The sequence below is a fragment of the Ictalurus punctatus genome, chromosome 19 (genome assembly GCF_001660625.3).
Source record: "Ictalurus punctatus breed USDA103 chromosome 19, Coco_2.0, whole genome shotgun sequence".
In the NCBI taxonomy this organism is placed as follows: Eukaryota; Metazoa; Chordata; class Actinopteri; order Siluriformes; family Ictaluridae; genus Ictalurus; species Ictalurus punctatus.
This window is the reverse complement of record NC_030434.2, coordinates 25,965,682-25,991,466: the sequence shown is the minus strand read 5'-3', so window position 1 is coordinate 25,991,466 and position 25,785 is coordinate 25,965,682. Positions and strand designations below refer to the sequence as shown.

Below are 25,785 nucleotides of genomic sequence, written 5' to 3'. Positions count from 1 at the left end.
TTTGGTTACCGTAAGGACAATAGTGGCTTAAAGGTTAACGTCGTTGTGCTCGGGCCTTTTCACACGCCTCAGTCCTCCATTTGTTCTCCCTCTTGAAGTTAATAAGCCAAAAAAAAAAAAAAAAAAAAAACGCAGCTCGTCACGTTACCGAGAGACCGCCAAAAAGAGCGTAAACTCCGCCGTTACGTCTTTACATCTCAGTGCTACAAAGTGCTGACACTGGAGACTCCTTACCATAAAACGTTACATAAACACGTTTTTGCGTACAGATAAAAACAATTACACGTTTTTAAATCCATTCATACGGGACATCCCTGTGAACGAGCGGTTACTATGGAAACGATGACGTATTAGAACCCTGTGATGTGCAGCTGTCAGAGCTTTCCGGACACCGGATGCCAACATCAACACAATGAAACTGTTAAAACTAGCAACTAGTGAAACTGACGTGTTCAGTGATCATTTTGAACAATATTTACACGATCGAATGTAGTGGTTTTATTAATGCTGTTATTTATTTATTTGTGTATTAACACGTGACCACGTATCTTCACTCGGATTCTTTTGACGCCTTTCGTTCCATATTTCTATTTTTTTCTAGTGAAACTTATCTTTTTACTTGTTACTTCGATTTTTTCGGTCCTCATATGCGTCGTTTAACGTTTTATCGCTTTATATTTTACTCAAAGCATAAATAAAGGTTATTGCTATGACGTTATTATTGATAAAGTAGACCGAGAGCGAATTCGTCCGATGATATTAAGGTTTTCGCCTCACGGTACTCGTCTAACGTTTTATTACAGCGTGCAGTACACGTGCAGCGCTTTCAGAACTGGCCAAAGATAAGGACTCTTATCAGAGCGGTTTCCAAACCGGCCTCCTGTGAGGAAACTAACACAAACGGATGGGGTTAGCTTTAGTTTTCACCCGCTACTCTCCAGAGCTAACATTTGGGGGGGGGGGTTCTCTCCGTTTTTTTCTTTTGAAAAAAATCAGAGAACAAATTCATTTCAGTTTAAAAAAAAAAAAAAAAAGAAGACTAGTTGGTCTGAATATTTTCAGCTACGTTCTGCCACTGAGGACGACCCCAAGCGGTGCAGCCTGGAGATCGCTGAGGACGGTACCGCTTGAAGTGCCATGGAAATGGTTTTGGACCTCAGTTCCACACGGACGTTCTCGCTGTGGTTGCTGGGACGACGGTTGCTGCGATGGCCTCGGGACTGCGATTACCACATGCAGTTTTACACTCAGGTCTCCTTTAGTGAACAGTGGACTAGCTCAACAAAGACTTCATATTAAACCATAATCAACTTTCTTTTACTCTCACACTATCCGTCGTTCCCCAGATGAGGACGGGTTCCCTTCTGAGTCCGGTTCCTCTCAAGGTTTCTTCCTCAGATCGTCTCAGGGAGTTTTTCCCTCATCACCGTCACCACCGTCTCGCTCAATAGGGATAAATCCACACTTAAAATCTCTATCCATGTTTCTGTAAAGCTGCTTGAGATAACCTCCGTTGTTAAAAGCGCCATACAAATAAAACTGAATTGAATTGAATTATTTGAATCAAATCTGGTTATCGACTCTTGTGGGTTTTTAAAATGTTTTTTTTTAGGCTGCTGCTTTTCTTGTGGATTAAAAGAAAACAATCAGGAAACGATGGATGCGCCAGAAGAGTATCTCAAATGTGTGTTTAAAATACGCGTTCACGTCATCGGTGTACCGTACAGACTGCGATCTTGTTGGAAGGAATAACGATAAAAAAGAATGAAGTCCTGAAATCTGATTAAATCGGCCGGTAATAACTAGAACTTTTTTTTTTTTTATTAATTTGACCTGTATGTAAGTCGGGACTGTTACGTTTGAATTTATTTATTCATTTTCATATGATTCATTTTCATGTGATTCATTTTCATGTGATTCATATTCATGTGATTCGTTTACATATGATTCATTTACATGTGATTCATTTTCATGTGATTCATATTCATGTGATTCATTTACATGTGATTCATTTTCATGTGATTCATTTACCTTTTCTCTTCTCTCCCCCCTTCCCTTTCCCAAATATTTCATTGAGAATGAAATATTTGGGAAAGGGAAGGGACGGCTCATCATGGCTACTCAATAACTGTCGCTGGTTATATAAATATACAAACCCAAAGAACAGGCACAAAAATTTAAGTGGGAAGTGTCTGTAACTCCATAAAGTATACAATAAAGGGATGCCATTTATAAAAAAAAATAATAAAATTAAATAGATAAATAAATAAATAAATAAATAAATAAATAATATATATATATAAATAAATAAATAATTCATCTAAGTTAGGAGCGTATACAATACCTGTCTTTGCATTAGAGTACCAGCAACTATAATATATCTACCGTTCGCATCAGCCATAACGTTAGTGGAGTCGGGACTGTTAACCTTTGAACTATGATGTATATAAAAATGAGAAGAATTAATCGATTAAATCATACACAGCACACTAAGCCGAAACGTCACCAAACAGAGACATCCGCTGAGATATTAGCGTACAGTACTGTCAGCCACACGCCCATAAAACCTAATAAGACTATTTCAGACGGATAGAGGACGTGGTCTCTCCGCTGAGGAAGTTAATGCAGAAGAGTCTAGCGTACATAAAATACGGCTTCATGGAATACAGCGACGGCAGACTTGCGCACGTTGTGCTTAAAGATTTAATCTGTTGAAGCGCTGAATTCATATAAACTCAACATCTCACAACAGTTAATCCGGAGCATGCTAATAAAAGTGAGAGAAAGAAGAATACATAAAGCAAAAGGAACGACTGACGGACATCACGACACTTTCCCGAGAAAGCGCAACAAGCGTCTTATCCCGCAGCCCAGATGTGGGGAGGAATGAAGACTTCCAGCAGTGGATGTGTGTAAAGTGATGGTCAGGGAGGAGACCACAAACAAGATTAAATCCATACCACTGTCCAACGATACAGTAGAGCAGGGGTGTCCGATCTTCTCCGGAAAGGGCCGGTGTGGGTGCAGGAGTCCAGCCGAGTAGGAGTCTGGCGCGGTTCTTTTCCGACCAACAACGGCTGGCAGAACTGGCCTACCGACGCATTGATCTGTGAATGAGTAAACTACAAACGGGCATCGCTGACATGTTTCCAAATCGATCAGAACTTCTGGACTCAAACATTATGGGAGTGGACTTCCATTACGCCTCGTCTCACCTCACTCGACAGCATTTCAGTCACTACTTCACAGACACCGACATGGAGAAACGTGACTGGGTTCGAGATCCCTTTTCTTGTGACGTGATGCGGAAAAGCTACGAGGACATACTTTAGGAATTATCCGGCGATCGCAGCCTCCGGATGAGATTTAATCAGCAGACTGCAGAGGAATTTTGGCCCAGGGTTGAAAAGGAGTACGAGGAGGTTGCTCTTCAGGCCATGAGAATATTGTTTCCTGTATCTGAGTGAGACACCTTTCTCAGCCATGATGGGAATAAAGACACAATACAGAGCACGGATTTAACGTGGAAGATGACTCGAGACTTTGCCTGTCACCAACACTCAGAACTGATCATCTCTGCAAAGAAAGACAGCTTCCCCCGTCTTCCCCCGTCTTCCCCCGTCTTCCCCCGTCTTCCCCGTCCCAGCGAGACCGGCTGTGCGCTTTTAAACAGCAGTTCTCATTAAACTGATGTTCCTGCATGGTATAATTTAATACAGTACGTCTTCGGTTGTATTAAAATGGTACGTTTTGAGAGTGTATCGCGTCGTGAACGTTCTTCAGGAGGCCACAGAGGGATGCGCCCTGCGCTACACGAGCGAGGCGTCCCGCTGAATAAGTTCGAGAACCACCGTTATACATTTAACCGAGCACGGCGTTTGTATACGTACCCATCGACATGCAGTTCTGCTCATTTAAACCTCATTAAAAAGTAACGAAGCGGAACATTACACTGTTCACGATCGGTCTGTGAACGGTGACGGACCTGGTACTTGAGAAGACGACCCCGTGCGGGCGAGGTCTGAGGGGTATTTTCGGTGGTTTCTACCGGCTGCAGGCGGAGAATTAGAAGTTCACCTCGAATGCTGCATTATCATGTTTACTGCGAACAACCCGCTACTGTAGAGTGAGACACGCCCCTGGGGGCGGGGCATACACGTTCTAGTGAGTGTTTAATTGCATCAACACAAAACTAATACAGGATGAGTCATCAAAAATAAAAAATTCCTGAACTGACAAAGTACGGAATTAAAATCTCCAAAACTACGTGGTTTTGTGTTCTTAGTTCGAGATACACTGCTGTACTGGTGTCTGACACTAAGGGACCGGGACGGGAACCTCTGAAACACCAAATTTCATTTCAGTAGCATTTCAAATGGGGGTTTTATCCTCCTATACGGTCCCTCCAGGACTTTTGCGGTCGCAGGAATCGAACGCAAACTCAAACAAACTTTGCGATATTCGGAGGAGCATGCGATTTTTCACAGATTTGGTCCACGATGCGTCGATTCACGTGCGTCGGACATGCGTACAGCTAAAAGCTCTCGTTTACCAACAAGCATCACTGCGAAAGACCGCGCAGGACTATTTAAATCCTGTACGCAGGGCCATCGCTAGTGGGGTGCATGGTGAGACAATTATAGAGGTCCCCACTAATTCCAGTACTTACACTATATAGACTAAATACTCCATGATAATTATAGTGTATATACATATATATATATATTACAGCTTCAGCTTGTACGCCTGGGAGTTTAATAAAAACCACAAAAACATGCAATCTCGTGAAAGAAGTTTTCCAAATATCTCCTCTCCGCTCTTTAAAAACGTGTTAGTCCGATGGTCCGCGCCCCGGTGCCGGTCCCGTCACATTTCCGCATTACTGTACAGTACTGGCCGAAGGATTACGCGTCAGAGCATTACGTAAACAGAGCCGGTTTGTGTAACACGCTGGAAGAAACGGACACGCGTGTCACGAGGACTACAGACCTGCTGACGTGACGTGACGTGACGTGTTTAAAGACAACAATACGGTCGAGAAACCGCGAACGCGACTCGTTTCTCTCGGACGGATAGATCGATGAGCTTTATTCCATGATATATTACGCAATAGCATATTATCCTCATCACAAATGAACAAAATGGGTCATTTAAGTGGTTTCATCTGACAGCGTTCTTTTCCGTTCCTGAACGTTTCATTAAACACCAAACTAACTGGAAAGATCTTTTCATTATATTACTGCTACTTTTATTTTATGGGGTTTTTATTATTATTATTATTATTTTATTAATGACTTGTCTTTTGTTTTTATTTCATTAGTTTGTCTTGAATAATCGCTTGATGACTTTAAACAGTGTTTCATAAGAAGTTATCAATATTAATGAACCTCAACGCTGTAGTTTTGATGTAATATTTATATAAACATGTAACTTTTGGAAATAAAAGCGTTCACAACGACATCACCGTGTAAATATACTGCGTCGAAGTGATACCATATGAAACTTTTACAGTAATATGTAGATGTGGGTCTCCACGCTCGTATCGTATACGGTATACGATACGGGTGCGGGGCGGTGTGGCCCACATCAGCCACGGCCCTGCCTGTACAGACCGGTTATACGTGCCTGTAGGGTTCTCCATGGACGCAGTAAGCCCTCTAGAAATACACGTCTGTCCAAGAAGTGTATTTATACACGTTTAATAGCTTTTACACCGCAGGCATGTCTGTACAGATGTGCATCAGTGGTCTATAACTGTGTGAATGTACATCACGGGCATTGTGATACTCTGCACCTGTCACAAACACACATTTCCTTTTTTCAGTCCAGGCTGCTGTGGCATTTGTAACTTCCTACTTAACATCAATAAAGTGTTTCCATATCTCACCTGCATTGATTACAGGTGGAGACTGAACCCTGTCACCGTTTAACCCTCCTGTAAGTGATGATGCTGGAATAAATATCACCTGTAGTTCACAGCAGCTGCATCTGTTCTCACCACTGCACATGCATCCTTACATCCCGCTTTCACACACACACACACACACACACACACACAGTTTAAAATGTTTACAGAAATCACCGCAGGTGTTCATGTGCCATCAAAGTCGCCATAAATACCTCTCCATTCAGCTCCATGGCTGAAAGTTCTCCTCCAGGAAGAGTGGGACAGAAACACACTAAAGCGGGATCTGATCATTAATGAAATGCACGCGGGGGAAAGGGAATATTTCGTATATGCACGCGCGCTGGGAATGACACCACCATCCCGCAATTAATCACGCAATAAATAAAGAGAGATTTCAACACCGCCGACATCCAGGAATCACTGATTAATCACTGATCTGATCATTTCTGATGGGGTTTAGAAAGAGACATCAGCACCATGGCGTTTCATTTTATTCCCACACACACACACACACACACACACACACACACACACACACACACACACACACACACATCCCGACGCGAGATTCCACACGACCGGAGAAAATCATTCCCAAATCCCGAACTAATGCCGAACCGAGTCGCTTTCCGGATCCAGCACGGTGCTGTGTGTACCGGCTCCACTGTCCGAACCCGACAATCCGGAGCGAAAAGCGCGATTTCCCCCGTTACTCACCTCGGTCCAGGCTGAGAGGCTGCACTACTGTCGCCATGACGGAGCTGGAGCTGGGAGTGAGGAGGAGAAGCTGGAGGGGGCGACTGATACCGGGAAAAGCGCCGTCTGGAGCTCCTGCTGGAGAAAACTACCAACTACCGGATCTCCTGCTGGAGAAAACTACCAACTACCGGATCTCCTGCTGGAGAAAACTACCAACTACCGGATCTCCTGCTGGAGAAAACTACCAACTACCGGATCTCCTGCTGGAGAAAACTACCAACTACCGGATCTCCTGCTGGAGAAAACTGCCAACTACCGGATCTCCTGCTGGAGAAACTACTAACTTCTGGATCTCCTGCTGGAGAAAACTACAAACTACCGGATCTCCTTCTGGAGAAAACTACTAACTTCTGGATCTCCTGCTGGAGAAACTTCTAACTACCGGATCTCCTACTGGAGAAAACTACCAACTACCGGATCTCCTGCTGGAGAAACTACTAACTTCTGGATCTCCTGCTGGAGAAACTACTAACTTCTGGATCTCCTGCTGGAGAAAACTACAAACTACCGGATCTCCTTCTGGAGAAAACTACTAACTTCTGGATCTCCTGCTGGAGAAACTTCTAACTACCGGATCTCCTGCTGGAGAAAACCACCAACTACCGGATCTCCTGCTGGAGAAAACTACCAACTACTGGATCTCCTGCTGGAGAAAACTGCAAACTACCGGATCTCCTGCTGGAGAAAACTGCAAACTACCGGATCTCCTGCTGGAGAAACTACTAACTTCTGGATCTCTTGCTGGAGAAACTACTAACTTCTGGATCTCCTGCTGGAGAAACTACTAACTTCTGGATCTCTTGCTGGAGAAACTTCTAACTACCGGATCTCCTGCTGGAGAAAACAGCTGTGACCCGTCGAGGCGTGGACTCCACAGGACCTCTGAAGGTGTGCTGTGGGATCTGGCACCGAGACGTCAGCAGCAGATCCTTCAAGTCCTGTAAGTTGTGAGGTCAGGCCTCCGTGGATCGGACTTGTTTGTTTGTCCAGAACATCCCAGAGACGCTGGATCAGATTGAGGTCTGGGGAATTCGGAGGCCGAGACAACACCTTGAACTCTTCGTCGTGTTCCTCAAACCGTTCCTGAGCAGGTTTTGCAGTGTTCCTGTAGTGCAGGAGAAAGTAACTAAAACCTCGAGCTTCTGGTAGAAAGAACTGAACTGACCTGGGGAACACCACCTGGGTCTTCTGTTGACGGAACGCAGCTACAATACTTCATAAACCAAAAGCTTCTGAAAGATCTTCATAAAGGGGTCTTTTATTGATCATACGCAATATCAATCAGCACTTGTACCAAGATTCAGGTGCACTTACTGATCTAACACTTCAAATCTAACCCGAAACCTTCCACCGATGCAGTTCATTAATGAATCCTGTAATGAATCCTGTAACACTCAGAGTGGGGTTAGTATTGATCTATGAGATCTTCATTAACCTGAGAGTCTGCAGGTGAAAACTAGTCATTAAGTGGTTAGTCCTGACAGGGTGCTCCGTGTTCCCTGGCAGATATCAGCCTGGTAAACGAGCTGTGCTCTGCAGTCTCCAGTCTGAAGTCTTCCTCAGGCAGTGTGACAGTAGACGTCCTGTAAGTCTGGGATTTGACTTCCTGTGATTACAGACGGAGTGGCTGATGTTCCAGACGCTGATGCAACAACCCCGAGAGCATGATGCAAAGTCTCAGATAAAGTGGGATAATTCGGACTGATCTAACAGCAGTCTCGGAGAAATATACAGTACACTGCATTGGGTTCTCTTTTATTCAAACGAAGTCCGTTTCTATCGCCCTTTAATATGATTCGTTTTATAGCAGTTATTTACGGCCCACCGATCTGATTGGTCGAGCGGCGTTCTAAGAGTGTTTATATTCCATATAATCACGCTGGGTCGGTTCACCGTGTGTACCGCTCTGTAATATTGTGTACGTCCCCCTTGTGTCACCAAAACAGCTGTGACCCGTCGAGGCGTGGACTCCACAGGACCTCTGAAGGTGTGCTGTGGGATCTGGCACCGAGACGTCAGCAGCAGATCCTTTAAGTCCTGTGAATTATTTATGAGGTGCGGTCTCCGTGGATCCGACTTGTTTGTCCAGAACGTCCCACAGACGCTCGATCGGATTGAGATCTGGGGAATTCGGAGGCCGAGCCAACACGCTCACCCATTCTTCCTGCCTGATAAATATCTCCCACCCCTCGCCAGGTGCCACGGTAACGAGATCATCACCGTTATTCACTCATCTGTCTGGGGTCTTAACGTTATAGATGATCGGTGTATATCCTAATTTCATGGCTTTGTTCTAGTCTATTATATCTATTATATCTATTATATTCATTCCATGCGATCATGTATTGTTTTTATATATTACATTATATACATTTATATATTATTCTATTCAACTGTGCTTTATTTCATTCTTCCACTTTTTTCTTTTCCAAATGATCATTTCTATTCTGTTTTATTCTGGTTATACACTGCTGTCATGGTGGTTTAGCCTCAGTTTAAACAGCATAATGTCTCTCTCAATCTCTCTCTCTCTCTCTCGCAATCTCTCTCTCTCAATCTCTCTCACTCTGTCTCTCTCTCTCCCTCTCTCAATCTCTCTCTCTCAATCTCTCTCTCTCTCTCTCAATCTCTCTCTCTCTCAATCTCTCTCTCTCTCAATCTCTCTGTCTCTGTCTCTCTCTCCCTCTCTCAATCTCTCTCTCTCTCTCAATCTCTCTCTCTCAATCTCTCTCGCTCTGTCTCTCTCTCTCAATCTCTCAATCTCTCTCTCTCTGTCTCTCTCTCTCCCTCTCTCAATCTCTCTCTCTCTCTCAATCTCTCTCTCTCAATCTCTCTCGCTCTGTCTCTCTCTCTCCCTCTCTCGCTCTGTCTCTCTCTCTCAATCTCTCAATCTCTCTCTCTCTCTCTCAATCTCTCTCGCTCTGTCTCTCTCTCTCAATCTCTCAATCTCTCTCTCTCTCTCTCAATCTCTCTCGCTCGCTGTCTCTCAATCTCTCTCTCTCTCTCTCTATCTCTCTATCTCTTTCTCTCTCAATCTCTCTCACCCTCAATCTCTCTCTCTCTCTCTCTCTCTCCATGGACAGATGTGGTGTGCTAGTTAAGGGAATGAGGCCATGGAGAGATTATGTCTGGAAAACATCTTTGCTTTTAAAAACAGAGTGGGATTAAAAGAGAAGCAGGGGACGGATGGATGTACGAGCAGAAACGTGGGGATGCAGGGAGCCTGAGAGAGAGGGACGGAGAGAAAGAGGAGGAGACATGAGATGGAGGTGGACAGACTTTAAAATGATCGACGTCACATTCTATAAAACTTTCCTATTCACATACTTTGTAACCCCCCAAAAAGGAGATATAATTTAAAAAGAAAAGAGAGAGAGAGAGAGAGAGAGAGAGATGGATTAGAGAGAAATACAACAGTTCATTTTCTCCTGAAGATTGAGTGAGTCCATCATATCTGCCAGGGGTTGCAGGAGAGAAGGACGGTAGTTCTTCATGGTTTGGAGAAGAGAGTGTGTAGAAACTCAGAGAGCTGACGAACTGATCTGCTCAGAGAGACTGACAGCCTGAATCTGTTCATTCGTCCTTCCTCAGGGCTGCTGCTGCACACACCTTCTACACTGTGACAAGTGTGTGTGTGTGTTTGTGTGTGTGTGTGTGTGTGTGTGTGTTCTGAAGACTTCCCAGTGTCAGAAAACTTACTAAAAGTTACAGCTTTACCTCTGACTGTTACACCGTTCTAACACTGGAGACTCCTTCCAAAAGAGTTAAATAGACGTCTCCTTACTGTAAGAAAAACTTCAGCACATCAACCTTTCTTTATTTCTTTTTAAAATCGGTTTGTGTGGAGCGTCCGCCGTACGAGTCCCTCCGAATGAGCTGTTACTATAGAAACGTTAACGTACTAGAACGAGCGCATTCATATATAAACCTGTGATTTGCAGCTGCGCTACTGTCAGAGCTGCTGTTCTCGATAACTAATCAGCACCTTCAGAACCTTCAGAACCTTCAGAACCAGCGCCGTGGTGCGATTCTCATTCGAATGATTTCTCATTAATTATCTCCTCGGTGTGATCGTCGGCTTTAAACGTACACTCGTCACTTTAGATTTAGATTCCATACAGCGCTAAAGCAACGAGCTCCTCGTGATGGAGCGCGCGCACACACACACACACACACACACACACACACACAGAGTGAGTGACAGAAATGTCCTCACAATGCCAAACACCATCTGCACTGTTACTCAGCAAGAGAAGACAGGTGGAGAAAAACTGAACAGAGAGAGAGACAGTGAGACAGAATGGATGGAGATTATTCTGACATCACACCGGGAAGTGTATGGGCTTCATTTGGAGGAAAATGTTGTTTATTCATCAGATTTTGAGATCGGAGGCTTTCCAACGTGTGTATACAGGTGCATCTCAAAAAATTTTAATGTCGTGGGAAAAGTTCGTTTTTTCCCGTAATTTAATTCAAAAAGTGGAACTTTTCATTAAACTCTTTATTCTAATATTTTGGGATGCTGGATGTTTGATTTCCGTGAGCTGTAATCATCGAGATCAAAACAAAAACAGGCTCGAAATATTTCACTTTACGTGTAATGAATCTAGAATATATGAAAGGTCCACTTCTTGAATTCAATTACGGGAAAAAATGAACTTTTCCACGATATTGTAATGTTTTGAGATGCACCTGTGTACATTTTTATATGTAGGCTTATAAAAAAGTGTCCATGTTTTCATCAAAAGTCACCATCTGGAATCTCAAACTCTTGCGAAACCTCTGCCCCAAATCAAAACAGCACCTTTACCACGTCTAGCCCCGCCCACAATTCAAAATATCACCTTTACTACGTCTAGCCCCGCCCTCAATTCAAAATATCACCTTTACTACGTCTAGCCCCGCCCTCAATTCAAAATATCACCTTTACTACGTCTAGCCCCGCCCTCAATTCAAAATATCACCTTTACTACGTCTAGCCCCGCCCTCAATTCAAAATATCACCTTTACTACGTCTAGCCCCGCCCTCAATTCAAAATATCACCTTTACTACGTCTAGCCCCGCCCTCAATTCAAAAGATCACCTTTACTACGTCTAGCCCCGCCCTCAATTCAAAAGATCACCTTTACTACGTCTAGCCCCGCCCTCAATTCAAAATATCACCTTTACTACGTCTAGCCCCGCCCTCAATTCAAAATATCACCTTTATTAAGTCTAGCCCCGCCCTCAGTTCAAAATATAACCATTACTATGTCTAGCCCCGCCCTCAACTCAAAATATCACCTTTACTACGTCTAGCCCCGCCCTCAATTCAATATATCACCTTTACTACGTCTAGCCCCGCCCTCAATTCAAAATATCACCTTTACTACGTCTAGCCCCGCCCTCAATTCAATATATCACCTTTACTACGTCTAGCCCCGCCCTCAATTCAAAATATCACCTTTACTACGTCTACCCCCGCCCTCAATTCAAAATATCACCTTTACTACGTCTAGCCCCGCCCTCAATTCAAAATATCACCTTTATTAAGTCTAGCCCCGCCCTCAGTTCAAAATATAACCATTACTATGTCTAGCCCCGCCCTCAACTCAAAATATCACCTTTACTACGTCTAGCCCCGCCCTCAATTCAATATATCACCTTTACTACGTCTAGCCCCGCCCTCAATTCAAAATATCACCTTTACTACGTCTAGCCCCGCCCTCAATTCAAAATATCACCTTTATTAAGTCTAGCCCCGCCCTCAATTCAAAATATCACCTTTATTAAGTCTAGCCCCGCCCTCAATTCAAAATATCACCTTTACTATGTCTAGCCCCGCCCTCAATTCAAAATATCACCTTTATTAAGTCTAGCCCCGCCCTCAATTCAAAATATCACCTTTACTATGTCTAGCCCCGCCCTCAATTCAAAATATCACCTTTACTATGTATAGCCCCGCCCTCAATTCAAAATATCACCTTTACTACGTCTAGCCCCGCCCTCAATTCAAAATATCACCTTTACTATGTCTAGGCCCACCCTCAATTCAAAATATCACCTTTAATAGGTCTATCTCTCTGTCAATAATTAAAATGAGAATACATTAAGCCTAGCTCCACCCCCAAATCAAATGTCAATTTAGGATGTACTAGGTGTAGCTCCGCCCCCAAACTAAAATCCCACCTCAACAGGCCAAGCACTGCACCTAATCAAAATCAGACAGCAGTCGTACAAGCGCTAAATCAAATTAAAATGTCACCTTAAACACGGATAGCTCCTCCTCCTAAATTACCATATCCAGTTCTAGCTCTGCCCACAAACCAACAGATTGCCTCACTGAGTTCTCCGAGCATTTGTGGTGTGAGTTCATTGGAAACCAGGGTGGAGAAAGATACTTTACCCTGCAGAACAAGTGAGCAGATTGAAAAGTGTGAACGTGTGAGATGATGTTTGTGTAAATTGTGACTACAGCAGCGCTTCTGTAGCTCAGCGCTGTGCATCACACCCCACACACTGCGTTATCTCACTCAGCCTCATTACATTTAACGCAGACGCAGGAGGATCAGTGAATCGCAATCTGTAGATCCCAGCGTCTGTAACTGACCAAGCATAGAGTGATGAACAGCTCTGACACTGTGTAGGCAGCGGGAGGAAGTGAGGGCATGTGTGTGTGTGTGTGGAGTCAGCACGGGGGGTGGGGATGGGGGGGGTGTAATTACTTTCAGCTCCTGGGTGACGGAGATAAACACAGGAAAGTGCTCAAACACTCACAACTCAGAAATCTTCCCCTGTTCTCTGTACATTTTACACTTATGGCTTTTGTGCATCCCACAATGCACCACAAAACGCAGGGAGCATCACAATGCACTATGTTCCCTTACTGGGAATGGCGTCATGTTTTCTGTTACTGAAGCTCCTCGCTCGAAAGAAATGGCGGACGAACTCTCAGCCAACTCCGTCTACATACTCAAGTAGCTTGTTATCAGTGTTGTGGCTCTCAAACGATCTATATGACGTTCTGTATTTGGTTTATTTGAGTAATAAACTCGTGTACACCATATACCGTGTACTCATTCACCACCTGCGGCGCTGATCGAGACGCGCCCAGTAACTCCACTTCATCACACCTCCACACCGTGTTTTACTCTTTACTTAACAGGTCAGTCGACGTCACCAAGACCGGCTCGGTAACGGACGTCCGGGATCAGTCGGTGATCACTAGGGATAAAGGTTGAGACGAGGAACCGTAGGGCAAATCCAAAAAACTCGTCTCAAATCATTCAAAGGACAATGTGATGTGAAATAATACAGAAATCACGGAAGTGTTTATACAGACTCTTTATTTTCAGTCACCGACGATGTTTACACAGACAGCAGTAATCTACACATTGACCTGATTCTGAATATGGCAATATTGTGATCAAGCTGTTTACATGAGTCGTGTTTAGAATACTCCTTTCATGTTCCTCTTTTACATGTTACAGAAAATAGATAGATTAACGTCACACGTCATTACGTCTCCACGCCACGCCGTCCGACGTCCCTCCAGAATTTCACGTATCGACGTACAGTTGGTCTTATATGGGACCGTATACAGTTTCGGGTGTTTGATTGTTGATTTTATGAACGCTTCGAGTGCAGGTAATTATTAGTCGTGCTGTACGTGCAAATAAACGACTGCTTGAAGCCGTGGGCTGCGTCCCAAACCGCGTACTTACCGTCTATATAGTATATAGAGATACATGTATTTCGCCTGCTATACAGTAGGTAAGTACGCGGTTTGGGACGCAGCCGTGCTCTCTTGTTTACGGTCGAGCGCTGCCGTGTGTGTACGCGTCCTGTCGCACAATGCGGTGAAAACTCCCACACGAGGTTAATAGTGTGATTAAGGTGTGTACGTGTCTGTAACGTGACTAAAACAGGAACACTCCACACGTCTTAATTCCATCTGTGTTCACTTCGAGTATGACTTTAATCGGATTAAGGTCATCAAGAATCTCTGTTTACATGCTAGTGTCTTAATCAGAGTCTCGTCTTAATCGGGTTCATGTCGGATTATCGTTGTCCGTGTGAACGTACGGAGTGTGTTAAACTGGCATTATTTCATACTTTCCCTGGAAAACTAATAAACCTTTACAGACTGCTCATAAAAACGTGTGTGTGTGTGTGTGTGTGTGTGCGTGACTTTGGTTTTATATCCAGTTCAGAGTTCACGGTGAAGTTTTTCTCACACTGGCCTCTGGATGTCTCCTGAGATTCTGTTACACACCAGCCTTATTCTCCATTAAACCACTTTCTCCTGCTCAGCTCTGGGACTAAATGGCCTTCAGCTGTAAAAACAGCCCACATTTCCTCCTCAGCATGCGGACCCTTCAGACCAGGATCTTCAGCAAGTACGTGTGCGATGTGCAGGAGAGGAGACTGGACATGTTCCGCCGCTTCACTGCACCTGGACGATGGGACACATCACAGCTTGGAGTAAAACTACAGCACAGGTGGATTATACCGAGGAACTCTGTGAGGAACTCTGATACACGCTCATATTCGAGCCGGAATGTTTATCATGAAGCTTTTAGGAAAGCAGGAGAGAAACCGGAACTCTTCTGGAGTGAAGCTGCACAGAAGATAACCTGGTTTCAGAGATGGACTAAAACACTGGACTGTACGGATAAAGTGTTTCCTAAATGGTAATAAACAAACACCCTAATGCTATAAGAGTTCACATGCTAACCGCTAAATTCTCTTTATCGACGAATATCTATCGGAATGTACGACTCGGTTGTAAACAAACGAAGGGTGTAACACGCCATCGCTGGAATACCGGAAGTAAATTCTGATTGGGCGTTGGACTTTTTTAAACCGTTACTCCACGTTAAACCCGCTTCACGAGCCGCATTGGTCTAAAAATAAAAATGAACAATATTTCTATCGTTATATTTATGGATATGTTTTATCAATGTAAGGAAACAACAACGCTATCGTTTTAGTAGTTCGTTTTTGCCAACTACGTATCCCGAAAAGCAACGCGGCCATCCGGACGAATCAGAGACCCCCTTAACATCCGGGCATTCAGAATGTTTCAGTCAAGTTAGCCGAGCTATTCCGAGCAGAACATAAACAACGTAAACAACGTAAACATCTAGTTTGCGTTAATCGGATTGTAAAACCGCTGGTTTGAGGATGCTTTAAAAAGTTTCATCAGAAAGAAACTCATTGCATTATTTATCATTTTTTTTAAAGTGTAAAAAAAAATCTAATAATAATAATAATAATAATAATAAAGGCCAGAGCCACTGCTTTGTATTTATTTATTTATTTATTTATTTATTTATTTATTTATTTATTTTACAATAGAGCCATGATAAAACAGACAAAAAGTTACTGCTTACCTAAAAGCATTTTCACATCCACCTTTGTTCATGAAAAGTCAATGAAAATTACATTTCCTTTCCATACATGAAAATGGTTTTGGAAAATTATCAAATATCCATTAGGTTTTGGAAAAGTCGGAGATTTTATTATTAGCCTTATCATGCTTTAAAGTTGTTTTAAATGATTATAATGGTGGTGGTGGTGGTGGTGGTGGCGGTGGTGGTAGTAGTAATAACGGTGGTGGTGGTGGTGGTAGTAATAGTGGTGGTGGTGGTGGTAGTAGTAGCGGTTGTGGTGGTGGTGGTAGTAATAGTGGTGGTGGTAGTGGTAGTAATAGTAGTAGTATAATTTCAAAATGTGGGGTTGCAGTAATGTGGTGGTGAGTGGAATTTTAATCCACAAAATGGCATGCATATATGCAGATTTTCTTCATTGATTGATTGGTTGATTTGAAATATCATGATTGCTTAAATCTTATTACTAATCTTACTAATCTCATTGACGTTTATTTTCGGGAGCTCCTGCAGACACCGGGTGTAAAATACCTCCATTGGCATTATAGCGAACGAGCCGGAAGTAGAAGTGCCGTTTTGGTTATAATGCAGAAGTGTTTGTGTTCTAGGTTTGTAGGAGGAGAGCTGAACATGTGCTATAACGCTGTGGATCGTCATGTTGATGCCGGGAGAGGAGATCAGACCGCCATCGTCCACGACAGTCCTGTTACTAACTCCAAACAGACCGTCAGTTACAGAGAGCTGCTGGATCAGGTAAGGTTGCAAGCATGACTACTGTGTTACTCTATAATTGGGAGGTTGCATTAGTGATGTCGCAGGTGGCATCTCAAACAGAAAGCTGTCAGTCAAAATGCCACACCCCCTTTGGATGGAATTTAGTTGCTGCTTTAGCATTTTATCACATTTATGTCTTGTATTTTCTATTGAAACTTTATTAGATGTTTATTAGAACACTGTGGGATGATACCGTTGTGTGTGTGTGTGTGTGTGTGTGTGTGTGTGTGTGTGTGTGTGTGTGTGTGTGTAGGTTTCCAAGTTGGCAGGTGTTTTGGTAAAGCATGGTGTGAAGAAAGGTGACATGGTGGTGATCTACATGCCCATGGTGCCCCAGGCCATGTTCACCATGTTAGCCTGCGCCCGAATCGGAGCTCCTCACAGCCTCATCTTTGGCGGCTTTGCCTCTAAAGAACTCTCCGTCCGTATCGACCACGCTAAGGTTAGCTTAGCTTTGCGCAAAGTGAGCACTTACCCTTAGCTTCATTTACCTTCTATGGATATAACCTCAGTATTTTATTTCCAGCCCAAACTTTTGGTTACGGCGTCGTTCGGGGTCGAGCCTGGTCGAAGGGTGGCCTACGTTCCTCTGGTGGAGAAAGCTCTGGAGCTGAGCAGCCACAAACCTCACAAAGTCCTCATCTACAGTCGCCCAGGCATGGTGAGAAGCTCACTACCCCAAAAACACCATCACAGTCTGTAAGATCCTCACTATCCTACCCATCTGCTTTATCTGAAACACACGTCATCATTCCAAACCAATTCTCGTGTAACCTTATAGGGGAGAAAAACATGGTTGGATGAGATGCTAACCGCCTGCTATGGATGTGCTCCAGGCCATGGATGGCTATGACATTGTTAGGCTGCAAACTTAAAGTCTTCTGATCATATTTGCTCTATTTGGTAGCCTTGATTCACATTATTTCTGCTAGATGATGGCTCTCTACAGATAAAATACTAAGACTGTGGCCTTGTCATGACCTCAAACCCTCAATATCTCTAACTCTGACATTGACCTACCACGCTGCAGGTTGCCAGTTCCTTCTGTTTCCTATCACGATGCATTTTCAACATTTTTTTGCTTCCTGTAGTGTTGTTCATTCCGTGTTCCCGATGCTGATCTATAATTGCATCCTGACTCGTTTGATTCCACTCGGTCAGACGTTTCACTCGCAGACCTGACAGAATTCCTCTGTAGGCTGTAATTCATCACTGCTTCATGGAGCTCCACACCTAGTCGGAGTTACCGCTCTATCATGAGATACACCTCTCTAGATCTCTCCAGGTCAGAGGGTTAAGTCTGTCTGCTTTCCCCAGCTGTCGGATTTCCTTTCTGGTGAAGTCTGGTCCATGTCCGTACTTGTTCTGCTAGCGCTGCAGTCAGAGCCCTCACGACTACAGGGTTATTAATTAAGCAATAACACATGTTCGGGTGCAAAGGCTAATCGCTCGTACAGACGCAGAGCCAGGCGGTCCTCAGTTTTCTCATTTATAATAAATTACAACCGGCCATTGTCAGTTATTAAGTTAATATGCACATAGATTATGTCAACTCCATGGAAAATTCTGAAATAATAAAATATTTGATAGTAGTTTGTTTTTAAAATATTTATACACACTTAAGGGGTTTGTGGAGATTTTTAAAATTATTATTATTATTTTTTTTTTATACTTTTAAAGGGGTCCCTGGCTGCAAAATGTTTGAGAACCTCTGAGTTAAACATTAAAATATTTATTTACTGTGCTGATACGACTGATCACAGGGGAATACTGGGTCATTTACTACTTTAACCAGCGCTCCCTGCATCACTTGTGCATACAGTAGTTGAGTATTTCTCTGTTTCCATTCGTCATTTTGCGCAACCCTGATACAGTAGAGTGGTATTTTGTTCCGTCCATCCGCTACACACACCTCTTTCGGGATGATCTGGATGGATGGCGGTGTCCGTTATCTATAATAACCGAATCACAATCTCAGGTTTCAATCTTCTCTCGGTGACATCCTGTCTGTTCTGCATTTAAATGGCTCGGCTCTGAGACTGCACCGTTATTAACGCCAACCTCTTGAGTGTAACCCTATGTTCCTCTCGGAGTAATCTGAATTCCACACACAGCTGCTGCTACGCATTTCAGCTACTCTATCCGTAACCTCCGCTCGCCCTCAGATCTGCATCGACACCCGGAACAACTTATGCTCTGTGTTTTCACTCTGCTTATTTGCTGCTCTCAAATGACTTAAATTGAGTATTTTGGGATAATATATCAGATTTGAATAAAGTCTAGAGGAAGCTCAGGTTATCTCACGAAAACCCCAAACACACACACAAAAAAAAAAACTCATTCGCTTGAATCGCAGATTACATGTTGGTGTGGCATCAGCAGGTTGTACAGTAATTACACCACTGACAACAAACACACAAACAGCTGCTTCCTGTGTTGTCATGGAAACTCTCGGAGCAAATTCCTTTGGAGGTGGAGGGCAGAAAAGCTGTGTTTTGTGTGTGGGGGTGTTGGAGTAAAGCAACACAGATAACAACATTCAAAGAAACCATTTCAGTTGTCGGCTTTCGATTGTCGCTTAATGTTAACTAGTTGCTGCTGTTTCTTTGGTAACCCAGTTTATTCTGTACTGTGGCATTGTTGAGGATGAAACATGACTACATGGCATTGTTAAAAGAACACAGCACTTTCTTGTTCATTGGCAGCTCACACACTTGGCACAGTAAAAGGCCTGGTGCTTAGCCACAGAACTGGCTTAATGTGGGAAACTAACACAAAATAATATTTCTTAGTTTCCATTATGTCCACTAGTTCCCATTAAACTCCCTACTACCCAGTATCGTGTATAGTTCCCAGTGTCTTCTCTGACTTCCTAGTTCTTTACTTCCCACTAATTACTTCCCATTGTGTTGCCTGACTTCCTTGTAGTTTAGTTCTCATTGTGTTCCCACTGTTTCCTAGTTCCCAGGGTGCTTGCTATTATCAGGTATATGACCTGGTATCCAGGGTGGCTTTGTTCTCAAGGGGATCCTTGGTTTTCCAGTTTACTTCCCACTGTGTACCCTAGTATTTACACTGTTGCCTAGTTCCCCGAGTTCTATTTTAGATTCCTTGTTCTCTCGAGCCTGTTGTGTAGATCCCATGGCTGTTTGAAGTTACTGGTCTGTGTTATAACTGGTAATCATAGAGACTGAATCAAGTGGCCATTCAATATTGCAAAATTTAAACACATAGCCTGTGGTATTCTTAGGTGTTCCATGGGTTCCCCAATGTTCAACAGTAACAATTAAGATAATGTCATGAAAAAGATCGGACAGATGGGAGAATAACAAAGCACAGCGGACCAAGAACTGAGCCTTGAGAGACTCCGTATGAGGCTCCTCTCCATAGGCAAGGCAAGGCAAGGCAAGTTTATTTATATAGCACATTTCACACGCAGTGGTAATTCAAAGTGCTTCACATAAAGAAAATACAAGGTATTAAAATAAGTACGAGAAATAAAGGTAGGAAATAAAAATGTGAAAATGCATTAGAACGAGCAGGAGATAAAAAAAAAAAAAAGAATAAAAAATGTAATGGGGTAAAAAGGGGAAAAGTTACAGAGCTGAAATGATGTAGATCGATCAGTAGAGTGCTGCGTAGTGTTCAATTAGTAAACGCGAGGTAAATAGATGTGTTTTCAGTCTGGTTTTAAATGTCGGTTCCAGCATAAAAGCTAAACGCTGTCTCACCTTGTTTTGAGTGAACCCCTGGAATTTCTAACTGATCCGATCCTAATGATCTGATTGGCCTGTTCGGTTTATATTCAGTAAACATATCTGTAATGTATTTAGATCCTAGACCGTGTAGTGATTTATAAACTTGTAATAGTACTTTAAAATCAATTCTGAGTGTACCTGGAAGCCAGGGTAAAGACCCGAGGACTGCAGTAATATACTCAGATGTTTTGGTTGGGGTGCGAATCCTGGCAGCAGCACTCTGAATGAGCTCCAACTGTCTCGTTCCACTGCAGTAATCCACTCTGCTGGTCATGAGCGCATGAACAAGTTCCTCCAAGTCTTGACTGGAAATGAAACGCCTACTTCTCGCTATATTTTTGAAGTGATAGTAGGTTATTGGTTATTGTTTTCACCTGAGAACTGAAACTTGGGTCAGACTCCAAAATGACAGCAAGATTCCTGACTCGATTTTCTGTCTTTAGACACCTGGAGTCAAGGCACGTGTTTAACTTGAGACTTTCATCTTTGTTTCCAAATACAATGACTTCTGTTTTGTCTTTGTTTAACCGAAGGACGTTTCGGCTCATCTAGCTGTTAATTTCGTCAAGGCACTGGCACAGGAAGTCTGTGGGGTGGGAATCATTAGGCGACAGGGTTAGGTAGATCTGCGTGTCGTCTGCATACTGTAACTATGGTATGCAGTTTGGTTCCTCTTTATAATTTGGCCTAGTGGGAGCATATACAGGTTGAACAACAGCGGTCCAAGGATTGAGCCTTGTGGGACTCCATACATCTTGGACATCCACTTGGATTCATAGCTGCTTATGTTCACACAGAAACCCCTCCTTTCTAGATATGAACCAGTCAAGAACTGTCCCAGAGAGCCCTACAAGTTTTCCAGTCTGTCGAGGAGTATATCGTGTTACAGTGTCAAAAGCAGAACTGAGATATAATAATACCAGCACGGTTATTTTGCCTGATTTCTGAAAAGTCCCTGAGCAGACTGAGGCATTTAGAGAAAGATCTCTTCGATATAATAAACACTTAAAAACTTTTTAAAAAAGAATGTAGGGAGTGTGTTGAAAGTTATAGCTTAATTAGCTGATGTTTGAATGTTTCCTGTAGGAGAAAGTGTACACACACCCTGAGCTGAGCCTGGACTGGGACCAGGAAATGTCTTCGGCCCGTCCTCATGACTGTGTGTCTGTTCCTGCTCATCATCCTCTCTACGTCCTGTACACTTCAGGAACCACCGGCACACCAAAGGTACAACACCGAATCCAACCGTATTTTCCGTATTAATTAACTCCTGAAGCCTGCAGCAAGCTGTAGGCAAGACATAACCGCTGCTCCGTGCATTAGCCAATCACCTATTAATAGTAGCTTTCCATCGTTCCTTGCTAAAAGCACATTTAAAGATCTACTTCTCTCGTAGGGTGTAGTGAGGGATACAGGAGGCTGTGCGGTGATGTTGAACTGGACCATGTCCAGCATTTACGGCCTGAACCCTGGTGAGGTGAGTCGTGTGTTATGAATTTTCATCTCTGTCACAAGACCTGCTGAACTTTTTTTATTTTTTTAATATGGCTGCTCACATACTGTAGATGCCTCCTTAATAGAACAGTATAACATTTTATTCATATACTGTTTCTCAGTAATCTTAACAGAGACGGTCTGGGTATCAGTACCGCACTGTGAGCTGAACTAGCTTGTGAAGAGATCCAGCTCACAACGTAGTTCGTTTCCATCCGCTACAATATCGTGACACTCTAAAGGTCAAAGTCTTGTCCCATTAGTCGTTAGAAGGAAGACGGCAGACTGGAAATTCCACGATTTTCAATGGAGCGGTGCCGGAAAATCCACGACGAATTTCCGTTTTCTCAACGATTGAAAAAACTGTAAAATAAGTACACCTCGATCATGTTTGAAACCGTGCCTATGAATAAAGTTGATATGCTTGAAAGAAGCCATGAGTACACCCTTGACCTCAGAAGCTAGTATTGCCCCCTTTAGCAGAAATAACTTCTTATAGGCGTTGACCACTCTTCCATGCAATATTCTTTCAGCTGCAAGATATTTGAGGGTTTTCTTGCATGTCCTGTCCATTTCACATACACCCCCCCAACCCACCCCCACCCCCCACCCCCAAACATCTCGCTAGGATTCAAATCCGGGCTTTGACTCGGCCGTTCCATAACCCGCCATTTCTTCTTTTTGAGCCGTTCCTTGGTGGATTTGCTCGTGTGCTTAGGATCATTGTCCTGTTGAAAGATCCACTTTCAGTTCATCTTCAACTTTTAGACAGACGGCCTCACGTTATCTTCAAGCACTCTTCGATATGATGCAGAATTCATAGTTGAATCAATGAATGCAAGCTGTCCAGTCCCTGAGGCAGTGAAGCAACCTCAACCATAACATTTCCACCACCGTGCTTCACAGTTGGTATGAGGTGCTTCTCCTGAAAAGCTGTCTTTGGTCTGTGCCAAACATGTCTGCTGTTACAGTGACCAAACAACTCTATCTTTGATTCGTCTGTCCAGAGCACATTATTCCACAAGGCCTGTTCTTTGTCTATATGCTTATTGGCAAACTGTAGTCTTGCAAAAGCTTTTTCCTGACACGCCTCTCACGCAGGTCAAACTTGTGTAATCTCTTTCTGATTTTAGAAGCATGAATTGTGACACCAACAGTTACAAGACTTCCTGGCAGATCCTGTGATGAAATTTTGGGTTCTTGGAGACTTCTTTTTGCATCAGACGGTCTGAACTTGGGCTGAATTTGCTGGGATGGACAGTCCTGGAGAAATCGGCAGTCGTTTGAAATCTGTGCCACTTGTAGATTATTTTACTTACAGTGAAATGATGCATTGCACATAATTTGGAGATGTTTTTAAATCCCTTGCCAGTCATAGGCATCCACAGCCTTTTTTCTGAAGGTCTTACAGAACTCTAGAGATCTTGGCATGATGACAGCACACACCTCAATAACAAAGGGAACTCCAGACACTAGATATGAGAGGGGTATAAATAAGACCGGTTCCACCTGCACTCCCTCAGCAGGTTCTAATCACTGGAACCTGATCTTCAACACCTGATTCTAATTTTATGGATTTGAAGGTGTGATAAATGTAGGGGTGTACTTACTTTTTCCATGTGACTGATCTGTTTTTTTTGTTCATTTAAATCGTGAAAATTACTACAAAATGTTAGTTTTATGTGTCATTTCATAGAGTATCAACATTATTAATAGGCACTGTTTCAAAGAGGATCAAATGTTTGTCCAAATATGTAAAAAAACAAAACAAAAAAAAAACATTTCCATGGGGTGTACTTATTTTTTCACACGACTGTATATAAAAGAATTCTCTCCCCCTCTCCTCTCTCTCTCTCTCTCTCTCTCTCTCTCTCTCTCTCTCTGCCCCTTCCCCCTCTCTCTCTGTCTCTCAGGTCTGGTGGGCTGCGTCAGATTTGGGTTGGGTCGTCGGACACTCTTACATCTGTTACGGTCCTCTTCTCCATGGCAACACCACCGTGGTCTATGAGGTGTGTGTGTGTGTGTGTGTGTGTGTGTGTGTGTGATAGTTTGAACTCCACATGGCTCCTGCTCTCAGCAGGTGAAGTCCTAATGTTCAGCGCGAACCTCATCATCTGTGTACATAAAAATAAAAGGACATGCTTTATTATAAAAATACAGTTGCAATAATTATTCACCCCCAGTGCAAATCAGGGTTATTGTCAAACATTGCAGTTCTTTCAGCTGTTTGCGATGAACAAATCAAACAAAGGCGATTGAAATAGTTAGACACGACGAATGCTTCAAGTGTTTTCCCCAAATTCAACTGAAAATGAAACTTATAATGACTTCTCCAGTCTCAGAATTATTCACCCCCTTCATGATGAGCGTCTTTAGTACTCAGTAGAGCTCCTTTTACTGTTCTGACCTGCTGTAGACGAGATGCAGATCTTCTGCAGCGTTCCTGAGGAATCTTCTCCCGTTCCTCATGAGCAGCGGCCTCCAGTTCAGTAATGTTCTCGGGTTTGTGCTGCAGCCGCCTTCTTCACATCCGCTTGAAGCGTTCGTCGTGTCGAACTATTTCAGCTGCTTTCGTCCGAGTTGTTCATCGCAAACAGCTTGAAGTCTGTACATTCTGACACTAAACCTGATTTACAACCATGGTTTAATCATTTTCACTGCAAATGTATATATTTATTATAAAATGTTTAATTAACGCCGTGTCTCAACATGCATGTTTTGTACATGTATACAGTACACCCAGTAGTCACTTTAATAGGAACACCTGTACTCCTGCTTATTCATGCAAATATCCAATCAGCCAATCATGTGGCAGCAGCACCGTACATAATATGATGACGCTTCAGGTCAAGAGCGTGAGGAGACGGGTTAGGTGAGTTGTTGGACCGTGGAATGGTCGTTGGTCTTCGATGGGCTGGGTTGAGTATTTCGGGAACTCCCTGAAGTTATGATGACAGAAATCAGAACTTGTGAAATGCAGGATGAAAGCAGTAGAAGTTTGAAGGTCTCAGGATGGAAGAAAAAGTATCTTGTAAGCCTGACAAGGTTCTCTCTCTCTCTCTCTCTCTCTCTCTCTCTCTCTCTCTCTCTCTCTCTCTCTTTGATGATGATGATGATAATTTCTTTGCCAACTTTTAATTAAAGCTTTCTCTTGGGCAATCTCACTCTCACTCTCATGTAATATTGATATTGCGCAGCCTCCTGTCCAATCTCTGATTAATCTGTCTCTCTCTCTCTCTCTCTCTCTCTCTCTCTCTCTCTCTCTCTCTCTCTCTCTCTCTCTCTCTCTCTCTCTCTGTTCTGTTTCTTTTAGCTACACGATTAAGTGGTTAAAGTTTGAGAGCACTGTTGCTAGGCAGCTGGGGAATATGGCTCAGCACACAAGCTAATCTAATGGCTGAAGTGATTTAGCTAAATAGTGCTCACTAGTAACTGCAGTCTTTCATACAGACGATGTAAACATGCAGTGACGGTGGAAATGAGCGAGAATTATCAGGAATATCAACATTTACCTCTGATGTGTTGATAAAGTACTAAGAAAATGCTTTATACGACTGAAATGACACTTAGTGTCATTGACACAATGATAATTACAGTTAGCATGCGGCTAAGCTCTGCTGCCAAGCTTTCTCCATACTGAGGCATTTGAAGTTGCGCATTGGACTATAATAAATGCTTGATGTGGAATATTCTGTTAAAACACAATGAACGTTGTCTCCT

At 43.2% G+C, this 25,785-nt stretch overlaps 2 protein-coding genes across 3 annotated transcripts in view; one reads left to right on the top strand and one right to left on the bottom strand.

The window, feature by feature from the left end:
• The window catches only part of lin7a (lin-7 homolog A (C. elegans)), a 39,075-nt gene extending 32,296 nt beyond the window's left edge, over nt 1-6,779 (bottom strand). The window contains exon 1 of one of the 2 annotated variants that reach the window (XM_017493743.3): nt 6,626-6,779. In XM_017493743.3, coding sequence (XP_017349232.1) covers nt 6,626-6,662 — 37 coding nt within the window. In that variant the 5' untranslated portion in view covers nt 6,663-6,779. Of the gene's footprint in view, nt 1-2,960; nt 3,171-6,625 lie in introns of those variants that run through there. The other variant, XM_047162325.1, reaches the window with a different exon arrangement.
• An 8,072-nt stretch (nt 6,780-14,851) lies between these two features.
• The window catches only part of acss3 (acyl-CoA synthetase short chain family member 3), a 21,197-nt gene continuing 10,263 nt past the window's right edge, over nt 14,852-25,785 (top strand). The window contains exons 1-7 of the mRNA XM_017493741.3: nt 14,852-15,340; nt 16,648-16,792; nt 17,067-17,255; nt 17,340-17,474; nt 21,658-21,798; nt 21,968-22,048; nt 23,979-24,074. Of these exons, the coding sequence (XP_017349230.1) occupies nt 14,973-15,340; nt 16,648-16,792; nt 17,067-17,255; nt 17,340-17,474; nt 21,658-21,798; nt 21,968-22,048; nt 23,979-24,074 (1,155 nt within the window). The 5' untranslated portion in view covers nt 14,852-14,972. The remainder of the gene's footprint in view (nt 15,341-16,647; nt 16,793-17,066; nt 17,256-17,339; nt 17,475-21,657; nt 21,799-21,967; nt 22,049-23,978; nt 24,075-25,785) is intronic.